Source organism: Sinohyriopsis cumingii, unplaced genomic scaffold (genome assembly GCF_028554795.1).
Source record: "Sinohyriopsis cumingii isolate HCF-2022 unplaced genomic scaffold, ASM2855479v2 utg000305l, whole genome shotgun sequence".
Taxonomy (NCBI): domain Eukaryota; kingdom Metazoa; phylum Mollusca; class Bivalvia; order Unionida; family Unionidae; genus Sinohyriopsis; species Sinohyriopsis cumingii.
In genome coordinates this window covers 620,937-633,289 of record NW_028315886.1, presented here as the reverse complement: position 1 = coordinate 633,289, position 12,353 = coordinate 620,937, and the positions used below count along the sequence as shown (strand labels likewise).

Below are 12,353 nucleotides of genomic sequence, written 5' to 3'. Positions count from 1 at the left end.
GAATTCAACTGTTAAATAAAGTCAAAAGATATGGATACTCTCCAGCTACTTCTGAGCTCTGTATTCCCAACTGATAAACCGTTACATTTATATCAAATGTTTATCAAATGATTTATGTTTAGGTACCATAGGAACTCGTATCGTTGCTTAAACTTTACCTATAAATCATACATGTACTATACTACTATTATAGTAGTACTGTATATAGTGCATGTATAATTTATGGGTAAATTATATGCTACTATACAAGCCCATGTGGTGATTGTTACTGATATTAGTGCCCAAGTTCCACTGGGGCTCTTATCATTGTCCTTAAAGGAAAAAGGCTATTTTTATATACATTACATCTCAGGTGCATGTTCACACACCTATATTGATAACTAAATGAAGTCCACAACACATCCATCAGTAACAATACAGATTTGGCAGTTTGATTTATGGGACAAAAGACTGTGGGACTGATGTATTCAACATGCAATATACCAGCTGTTATAACAAGCATAATCAAAATAGTGTACGAAACTCAAATCACAGTAAGAAAATTCTCTAAATCATAAAAATGAAATCTTAAATAAAATACTTTATTTGTTTAATTACATACTAAATAATCCAAAATAACGGTTGCTGAATAAGAACAGATGCATAACATTATTGTAAAATTCATAATTACACATTTCAAATGTTTGTGAATTAAGTACATCAAAAGTAACTATTTTTTGCATGCCATTAACGAGTTTCTTTTTTCACAAATTAAAACAAAAATGCAGAAGGTAACATGGTTTCTAAGGTTTATGAAGCTAAAACAGTCATCATTTTGTTGATAACTATGCCATGTAAATACTTTTGAAGACCGGTGATGGGGCATGATACATAATGGTATGGAGCCAGACCAGTCTTCTTAATAACACTATTGCCGAATTTTGGTGCCGAGACATGAACATGTAGCGTATATATGCATCATATGACATGTTCTATCTGAATTATCCTCCGTATTCGCCCAATTAAAAAGTACATACATTTACAGCCTTGTCTTTTCAGTGTCCATATAAAGTCATTGCATCCTTTGGAAATGTAAACATATCCTAGTAAATATGGCGCGCATTGAATAACGTATTGTAAAACAGCCAAATATGGTATAGCAAACATTAGACTGGTCCCCTGTTATACTCTACATATCACAATAAAATTGAAGAATTTGATTAAACATATATTTCCATTGCGATTAAACATTATTTTTTTTTCTAGTTGATAAATATCTTTATAAGATCAGTATACAATCGTTCCATAAACACGAATGCTATATAAAAATTAAAAATTTAAAAAGAAAACTATATCAGAATACGTGGGAATTTTGAACGCTATAACACTAAATGGTTGATCCGGTCTAAACCTGATTCAAGGTCGCGTGCCAGGATATATCAATGAAAGCGCCACCTTCTGGGATAACAGTTTATTACTCTTGAATGACAGTTACGACTGTACTAGCCAGCCGCCATTAACACAACCAGTATATATTTAAAATGTTTATATGAAAATTTTGTGATGACAAACAAGGTGCATATCACTTAATAATCAGGACTTAATGGAATTGAGTACATGTATATTAGTATTAAATTTTAAATGAACGAATAATATTTTATTTATACTTAAAATCAATAAAGATTCCTAAAGATCATGACTGACGTACGTTGGAATCATGACGATAAAAATTAATTTATTTCATTTTTAATTTATTTTACCTCTTTAAAACATGTTTGTCTTATAATAAAGTTAAATTGTAACATTTATAATTCATACATATTGTTTTCAGAGGTAAATTGAAATCATTCATACCTGGTTGATGTGAATACTCCAGTCTGTACACTGTAATCGCATTACTGTCAAAGCTTGTGGTGTACATAACTCCATGCTGGTCATCATAGAATATTCCATAAGGCCTTGATGACACTGTGTGTATGGTCACTAGTTGACCGCTGTGTGTCAGCTGATGAATGATGTTAGAGTACTCGTCACACACGTAAATGAAATTCCTCCTATCAACCATTATTGAGGTCGGTCTAAATCCAATATGTTGATGCAGAAACTTTGGTGTGTGTGGATTAGAAATATCATATGCATACACACCACCAGTAGTGTAGTCACCAGTCCAACACGAGATGTAGACAGTGTTGCCTTTTACGGCCAAGTGACTAACATTAGCAATCCAGCCCCCTTGACTAACACTAACAAAGTCTCCAACACTACTACTAAAAATGTCCCCTTGACAGACCTTGTGAGCTGAGTCTACACGTCCATCTGTAAGGTTTACAACACACCAGTAAAACATGCCGTCGTCCAATTTCCAACCGCTGACAACCAGTTTGTCTGAATTCAATTTTGCCACTGAATCACATCTATCAAATCCTGTCCTTACTTTTAATGTTTTGACCTGTTTTACGTCATGTATAGATTTCAATGACATGATTACAATCGTACTGTCTGACAGATACACAGCAACTTCCGTCTTGTTAAAAAGACAGACACCTGTGGGATCGTCCTCCAGTTTGTGTGATGTTGACAGTTTGCCGTCACGAAGTCTGTAAAGATGGAGATTCCTCTCACGAAACTCTATGACCAGCAATATGTCTTCTGTCACCACAACGCCATTGTAGACGGGTTTACGGCCGGCTGTGGATAAAAATTTCAGACGTAAGGAAACGGAATACACAAAATACAGACATATATACTTTTAGTAAACCATGCAAAATAAACGTGTAAACATCTATTCACTCATTTCTGATCTAAACAGTAGTCTACTATCCTAAATGTAGCCACCACCACCATTATCGTAATAGTCGTATTATTTGTATTATTGTTGCTATTATCATAGTTGCTATTTCATATTGTTTTGCAACTACAACAACAAAAATAACAACAACAACAACTACTACTACTACTACTACTACTAATAATAATGTCATAATGTTCGTATCTGCAAGGAATACACTTAATGGATTTTTTCAATTAATAACTTTAATAAGTCACTACTGAGTAAAGTGAAATACGTGTTTTTTTTCTTCTCACTTTCAGTCAATAGATAGATAATATTTGCTTCAAACGAGTGAATAACGGATATCTTTCATATGGTGTGTAAAAAACTCTGTACTTTCACCAGCGGCGAATCTAAAAAATAACAAGTTTTTTGTCCACGAGATGAAATATATCCGTTATTCACTCGCAACAGGCAAATATTTATATCTGATGCTCAAACCTGGCTTATTTGAGAAAGAAAGACAGTAGTAAATAAACGGTAATCGAGTAAGATATCTGCTACTTCAGTCTGATGTAAATATTATATGACAATATGCTTGATTATAAAATAACCTGAAAAATAGCATCGGTCAAAGTAAAGGAGGGATAAACAGGTGGCAGTGAATTTACATAAATTTCAAGTAACGCATGAGACGTTGACATATGTGATTTATGGCCCATGTATCAATACGAGACATCATGATGTGATAGCCCGGGGTCTATCCCCACCCTAAAAAAAGTCATCCCCTGGGTCATATCATAGAAATTATTGAGAAACCCTCCCTATACGCATAATACACATTTATTTGGCACGAAAAAACAAATTTACACGTACAACCAGCATTTACAACTATGGTCAATTTCTACTTATAAAGAGACTTCATGACATATTGGAAACCATTGAGATCCACACAATATACATACAGAATGCATGAAAATTAAAATTAAATATGCAACCGAAATAGCCCTGACTCCTGTAAACTGAGCTATAAGCATTTCCCACCTTATAACTACATACAAATGGCATAACGTTACTAGCTGGTAATGAAATACAAATGTAAAGACAAACACAACTAATGTTTGCATATAGGTCAGTTCTTATCCACGGGATCTAGACCTACCCATTATTATGTTCAATTTTCAGGCTTTCTGTCAAAACTGGAACAAGCTAAGATTATGATAGATGTTTAACATATACAAAATTCAAGCTGTTGATTGTTCTTAGGTAAAATTGCCAAATAAAATCAAATCATCAAATAAAATCATGCACAAGGTATGACAGTAAATTGAAACTCTATTTCAAAGAACCAGGGAAAAATTACTTGAAGGATAGAATATCATGCGAATGATGAACTAATTATCCGTAAAAAAAATATGTAAAACCCGTGAACTTTTTCTTTCGAAAGTGAAATAAAATCTGCATTCATTTAAGGCACCAGTTAATGTCAGTGAAAAGAGGACAGTTACTGAAAACACTCATTTCCTTCTAAAAATTAATATAATGGAAATGGGTGTAGCCCATATATTTTCTTTTACTGACGGTAACACGCAGCCCTAATATTACCCGTGGAATTTAAAACAATAGTTTGTAAAATAAAAATAAAATAATCGAAAAATATGTAGGATATATCATCCTCCAGTATTTGCCAATGATGTTCAGCTTTACATGTATATACTACCCTGACTACTTCAAAGAAAAGTCCTGTTTGCATGTAAACTTCTGTACTCTCCATGATTCCTGTCGTCTGCTACAAAATCCAGCTACGCGTTCCTCGTAGCTCGCACTTCATTAACATTGGGCGTCTTACAGCGCATTAATACACAACATACGGTCATTGGAACCTCCGGGCCATATTGAATCAAAGGTTAATAACCAAGAACATGACTATTTGGTGGTTTAGCCGACGCTTTTTCAAAAATGGTAGTCGTCTTTAGTAGCACACTTCAAGCACAGGTTTGTTCATACCATCTCAATAGAAAAATTGATTTCGATTGTTCATCATTTATATTATAAATTATAAAACTGCACATTCATGCATAGAATGCTTATGTTGCACTAAGAGCATAAAGTGTGCAGCAGCGCATGTGAAAGTTGTCAACGATTTCAAATTTGCTTACTAAAAAGACGGGTTAGATTCTTATACCCTTTAGACGTTTCTCCACGTATTAAATGCTTTTAATATTTTAGTGACTTGGGCGAGCACAGCTACGAGAATATCTTAAAACCACGTACTATATTCTAATAATAACTGGAGTCCCTGTGGCTTATTGGTGCTTTTTTACACAGGCATTTGATTTCGGGGTAAACTAATGTGTACACTCACCAATTAACAGTTAATTGGTGAGTGAGCACATTAGTTTACCCCCGGAATCAAGTGCCCGTGCCGTTTTACAACCCTTACCATTATTGTACTTTGACTTCGTTAAGATTTATTCCAAAGAAATTTTCAGTCTTCCCCAAATGAAATCACTTAAAGTATTGTCATATTTATTTAAGTTCATGTGCAAATTGTATCAATCTTAATCAAGGGAGACCAGTGGGATGACCCCAGGTGGCTGAGTTACCTACATAGCTCTCCATTACCGATCACTGCCATCTTATCTCTGTCCATTTATGTATGAATCTCTGACTCGACTAATGTGGGTATGTGAGAAATCGTGCCAGTAGCTTTTGGTTGGTTAGTGGGTTTTACCAGAGTTTACCCAAGTTCGTCCTGCACTAGTTATAATGGCCAACACATATTGTCTATCTCGTACTGAAAAATGGCTTTCGAACCACAACATCTCATCAAAGAGAGGTTAATAGTGTGTATGTTTTATATACTGTTTGTGAATGAATTTCCACACATTGTAGCAAAGAAGAGTACCCTCTAGGGAATATCTCCTCTCCAATCTCCACTCCAAACTGTTCTAAAAATAGCTTACTGTCAGATACTATGTTTTAAATACAATTCCATTGCCAATTCTAATCAAAACATAGGTACATAATACTTTGATACAAGTTTTTTTTTTGGCATTATTTTTGGACTAGTTGATTAAATGAATTACCCTCTTTCCCCAATCCAATTGAAGAAGTCCATTTAACATAATATCATTTACCATCACCACCCTTCCATTCCAGTAAATATGTAACATGCTTGTTATCAGCAGTGATGAAGTTAGATAACATTTTCCAATAATGATACATTGACATGGAGGAATGGAAAAAACTGTATATGTACTTTTTGATGATAAATTTGTCTTATCCATAAAATAAAATGATATTTTAACTTGAAATCAACTCAGTAGTACATAAGTCTTATTAGTACAAATCAGGTTACCAATTAACACTTGTGGAGACCATATGGTCTGTTAGAGAACTTTAATGTTATTAAATATTTTATTACCTAATCAAACAATAAAAAGTATTTCACACAATAACATTCTTATCATATATATTAATTGCAGTCATATTTACCATTAAGAAAATAAAGATAAGCTGAGACAACCATGCTTGTTGTTGGCATTTTATTGGTGGGGTATGCATTTTTTACTTTAACTAATAACAGGAACCTCAATGGAATTTGGCCCTACTAAACCTTTGCTATGAAGAAACAAAGAACATTAATTAATGTAGCTATTTTCAAGGAAGTTGTTTTACTCCATCATTTTTCCCAAACCACTGTTCTCATTGGGGGTATTTGGAAGACATTTCATTCTGTTGACATACATAATTCACAATGACTCATTCTGGTGTTTATCTCTAGCAATACACAGTAGTTACTACTACCACAAAAGCATCAACAGTAATTAATTGTATGATTAAACTATATATGTTTCAATATAATATGTACTAAGCATTACATAAATTGCACTCATAATTTAGATCTCATGATCTGGCTATAACTTGTAAGCATGCTTTTTAAAACAAACATTAAGTCGGACAAAACCAAACTGGATATTTATATATTAAGAGTGGTTCAAAAACCTGATTTGCTTCCAGTAACTGACCTTATTTTTAAATTATCTGCATACATTTTTTCATTTTTATATGTTTGGAAAAGCATTATAAGCAACATTAGTAAAAATCATTTCTGGTTGACATTAAATGAAATAACCTGATTAGACTTGCATGCCCTGTTGGTAATTTTTCATCTTTTACCCATTTTTAAACTGTTGAAACTTTGAATTGTTGCACACAGCTTTGAAATAAAGATTAAGTCAAAATCATTTGAAGCAGAAAAATGAAGTTTAGAAGGCATTTGTATAACATACAAATAATCTGATTAAAAGGTGAAGTCATTGTAGCTATTCATTTCATTTTTATAAAAATATTATTGGACATTTTTGTAATACCAAAACCTTTTTTTTCATTTACATGTAAGCAATCTATCAAGAAAAACTAAAAAATAAGAAACAAAAACAAAAAATAAATTTAATCAAACCAGGCAATATCAGATATTTTAGATATATTCAGTAGGCATTAATATCTGTTTAAGTTCAGGTGATTCTTTTCCTGTCATTTAATTTGCACACCTATTTAAAACTTTTAATGACGTTTATTTCAATAAAATGTACTTACATAGTTAATCAGCAATCGCTTATGTCAGACAAATAACATGTATAAGCATATTTTATTTTACTATAGTATATGAATGACCTGAATAGGTTTCCATGCCATTCAAATTTGTACACATTTAGTAAAATATTCAATTTGACTTTTTTGATAATAACTGTTGGCTCCGTTTAAAACCAATTACTTGATGCAGGCAAGGTATATATGTTGGTATACATAGGTGGATTATTTCAATACATTTTATGGTATCGTACCAAATTTCACATATTTTACTTTCTAGGAACAAAAATGTTTCCCTTTGGGCTGCAAAATCAGCATATGTATGCTACACTATTACTAACATTCCCTTAACTTCACCTTGGTAAATGTTTCCTTTCCATGTATTAAGTACCAGTAAAGCAGAATGACATTACTGTGTGGCTAGCATGGAAATATATTTTTTTTTTTGTTCCAAAACAACTTGCTTCAATTTCACCAAATCGTAAGGCTATAAAATCGTTAAAATCATTGCTGTGTTGGATGGATGCATTCTAAAGCATCCCATGATTTGGGTCATTTAACAATCTTTGTTATATATATATATATATATATATATATATATATATATATATATATATATATATATATATATATATATATATACCACATGCATTATAAATAATATGTAATTTAAAGTGTTGGGTTAAAAGAAATTCATATACCAATACTATTAGTATATCAAACTGTGAACCGCCCCTGGTGCAATAATACGGATATGTAAACATTCTCGCTTAAGTAAAAGTGACCTATTAAATCTAGATCAACGATGAATTTCCACACATTAATCGTTAGTGATGTATGAAAACAATGATAAAAAGGGTTAATAATCCCGTTTTCTAAATAAATTTAATACGGTACACAATTTCATTTTTCTGTTTTCTGTTACACCCCCACCCCCACCCCCACCCCACCCTCCGCTCTAATGCATAACAGAAAAACTATGCAGTAACCTGGGGTAGGAGAGAAAAAGGTTTTGGGTTGGATGAAAACCTTGAAACTGAACTTACATCAAGTATTCTGCAAGAATACGGTTCATCGTAAGGGTATGTATGCACTTTCCTTGGGATTTATCTACAGTGTTTATATAATTAATGATACAAAGTTGCAAATCCTGTCGACATTATACAGTAAATCTTTTAGCACGGGTGGGGGGGTGGCGATCCGACCAAGCAGCTTTTCCATTAAAAAAGCCCTGCAGAAAAGTATGTTCGCAACGGGGCTGAATTTCAAAATAGAACGTTTCCACGATGATTAAAAATCGTCAAAGAATCCAGGAACAATTATAGGTATTGTCATCGTTGTTGCCGTAGTGGTGATTAGTTTTCTAGCCGAAGATTTTTAATTTTATAATAATAAAAAAAAATATATTATTAAACTAAAAACTAAATTATATATCAACAAACTGGTTGTTGGACAAGCACTTAGAACCAGATTTGCACGAGAACGATTAGAAGCAATACAAAAATATTTACCCGTGACAGAATCAATTAAACGAGAAATACGAGCAGTTGAAGATGCAAAGCAGGGTTTTGCTGTGTCAGCTGAGTAATTATTTAAACCAATAACTGCAAGTACTGAAAAAAATCCTTCTGGGAGATATTAAAGATCCCGATGTGAGAAAACGTGGTATTCTTCCGGTGCTAAAAGCAATTGAAGAACAAACTCGACCTCAACCTGTTCCTGCACCTGTTCCTGTAGCTGCATCTAGACCTAAACTTAAACTGGAACCTAAATCTAAGATTAAATATAAGCCTCAAACTAACCCTAAAGCCGCGGCTGCAGCTAAAATTTAAACTGAAATTGAAGAAGCACCTGGTGATGACGAGGATGATGAGGAACAAGCCGTTGCTAGGGTTGTTGCAATTGATAAATATACCGATGATAGTATTAACGGAATAAGATCATTTAAAAATATTAATATGCTTGCTGGACTTGCCGTGGAGACATTTAATCAACGAGAACAAGTTTAAAACCTGAATACGCCGATAAACCAGTTGCTCGTGAAATGTGGTACAAGTGGACATATAATGTATATTACAAAACTAATCAAGCTAGTGCAAATGATCTTAGATTTGTTGAATATAATGATGCAATAGATAGATATATTATATCACGACAACAACAACCTAAACAACCTCCACCTGTGCAAATACAACGAAAACAAATATTACCTTCTCCATAACAACAACAACCTCCAACTATGCAAATACAGCAAAAACAAATGTTACCTTCTCCACAACCTGAACAACAACCTGGAAAATTACCACCACCTGCACATTTATTTACCGATGATACTCTAGATACTTTTGAGGACAGGGATAAATTACTTCAGGTTGCTACATTTGGATATGATAAAAAAATGAATACTTAAAATCAGAATACATTTACAGAATAAAAAAGATAATTGGATTCCTGCAGTATATTTTGCTTCTAAAAAAACGATTGTTGATTTAAAAGATTTGAATTATAAACAATTCAGAAAAGAAGCGAAAATATTATGGAAAAAATCTCAACGACCAAAATCTCCAGAAGAAGAATTTCAAGATGTACCACAATCTCCTGAAGAACCTGATATACTAAAAACTATTTTCTCAGATGAACCTCCTGGTGCTACCGGTAGCGGTTATAATTCTGTCTGCCCCGATAGCGTCGTTAATGATGTATCTCGGTTGGAGGTTCTTATTGGAGGAAAACGAGCAGGAAATAATTCATCAGAAATAACCAACGAGGCAACCTATATCTGCCTGAGATTATTTCAGGGTGGTATAATGGATATCAGTGTGTATCGAAATTTAATTGATGAACTTGCTGACGATTACAGCGACTAGTTAAAGACAAATAATTAAATAAGATGATAATACACAAAAATAATCGTAGACCCGTGCAGGTCCGCGTGGTAAACTCGCGATTACCGGTATATAAAATTGCTTACGGAAACGGACTGGGTGATGATATTAAAGGTTTTGTTACGCGAATAGCTCCTAAAGTCGGACCAATTGCAAAACAATTATCAATGAAAGCAATGAATTTTATTCGTGATAAAGCCGTAACTGATATTGGTGCTGCCGCCAGCAAGGTATAAAGCGCTGTCAAAGACAGAATATTAAATTTAGTACGTCGAAAAAAAAGACTATTGAGTTACCGAGTACAGGTGTGATGCCCAACGATGTTAGCAAGATAATAAATGATGCAGCAAATAAAAAATTAACAACGTTGATAAATCAGCAAGATGAAATGGTAAATACTAGTATGATCTCAGGAAGCGGTCTTCGTTTTAGAAGATAATCTTTATAATAAAATGTTTAAGCGCATACCCAATGAGGCATTTGACATGAATGAACCAATAAGTAAAGATGACTCGGTAAGCGATTATCAATATTATTCATATAACGCAATAGACCCAAATGGCGTTAACAAAATTGAATTACAAGTACATGACATGAGTAGATATTTCCTGCCGTGTGAAGCATTTATTGAGGTTGTTGGTGAAATTATAAAAACTGACAATACCGAATACGGAGTTAATTTTAATGTCGGATTTGTCAATAATGGTATTATGGCGTTATTTAAGAGCGCAGCATACATGATTGATGGAAAAGAAATTGAATCAATTAACGATAACGTCGATGTTGCTACAACAATTATAGGTTTAGCGAGATATTCAGATGATTTTACCAGATCGGCTGGTCCTGGCATGATGTTTTACAAAGATACTTCCAACCACGCTGATAATAATTACGAAAAAAAAATATCTTCGTGTACCAATGAAAAATTATCCGATTACGTAAATAAACTAAATACAGTAACAGCAGCTTATTCAAAATTATCTTCGTTGTTATCTGAGAGTCTCAGTGATGGAATTATATCTGATACTGAATTTGCCACAGTGATAAAAATTTACGAAACGATTAAAGTAACGGATAATAATAATGACAGAATTACTTCAGCACATCATAACAAACACAACTCCGCAAAAAACAACGAAGATCTCGGCAAGTTCGACTAATCCGGAATTTAGTATTAATTTTCCAATAGCTGTTTCTATCAAAGAAATTGCACTCGCACAGCTACGAGTTTACCACAGCTGGCCCAATATCAGATCTAGATCATTTGGAGGATTATTATCAAATAATTCTTTTGTATTCGCTAATAAAAATAAAGCCGACGGAACACCTGATTGGAACGTAGTTGGATTACCAACAGGCGGTTACCAAATCGAGCAAATTAATGATGAGTTAACGCTAAGAATAAAAAATATAACGGGAAAAGATCCCGGAATAAAGATATCTGCACACGAACAAACATTAACTTCGATTATCGAAATAAGTTCAGATTATGTTGTTGATATTTATGCGAGTTCGATAAGAACCTTACTAGGCTGACCAGAAGCCGCGCCACCAGCACCATCGGTACCACCAGAACCTAAAAATCTGATTACGTTACGACATGGACATCATATTTTGGATTTAATGTAAATCTTTTTAAAAATTTACGTATCGTTGGTGATTTTGACTATTACGATTTTATTTTTTGAGTAAAAGATGATATGATGTGTAATAGCAATAAGGGGGTTGTTTCTACATTTGTTGAGATTAACGATATAAACAAGTTGTTATGAGAACTCTAGGAAGGACATAAAATACAATTGCAGCTGCTGCGTCAATATTTTCAAGAGTATTTTTAACGTATCAACTTCATGTGATGTCATTAAAAATCATGTGATGTCATTAAATATGTTCGCACAACTCATGGAAACAATTAACAGGAAATTAATTCGCGTGATAATTAATGAAAAATCAGATAATAAACATAAACTTTTAACCGCGTATTCGCTAATTGAGGCTATACTACCAAATTTTAAATTACCTGGATACAACGCAGATGAATTAGAAAAATCCGTCACTGACACCATTGATGAGTTATTTTCTAAGTTACATGATGCTTGGACAAAATCTCTACCTCCGGCATC

The 12,353-nt window shown here is 33.4% G+C and overlaps 1 protein-coding gene across 1 annotated transcript in view; it reads right to left on the bottom strand.

Annotated features, from left to right (window-relative positions):
- Positions 1–12,353, bottom strand: part of LOC149774367 (uncharacterized) — a 90,622-nt gene that overhangs the window by 61,828 nt on the left and 16,441 nt on the right. Inside the window, exon 3 of the mRNA XM_089945369.1 lies at positions 1,834–2,667. Coding sequence (XP_089801495.1) covers positions 1,834–2,667 — 834 coding nt within the window. The remainder of the gene's footprint in view (positions 1–1,833; positions 2,668–12,353) is intronic.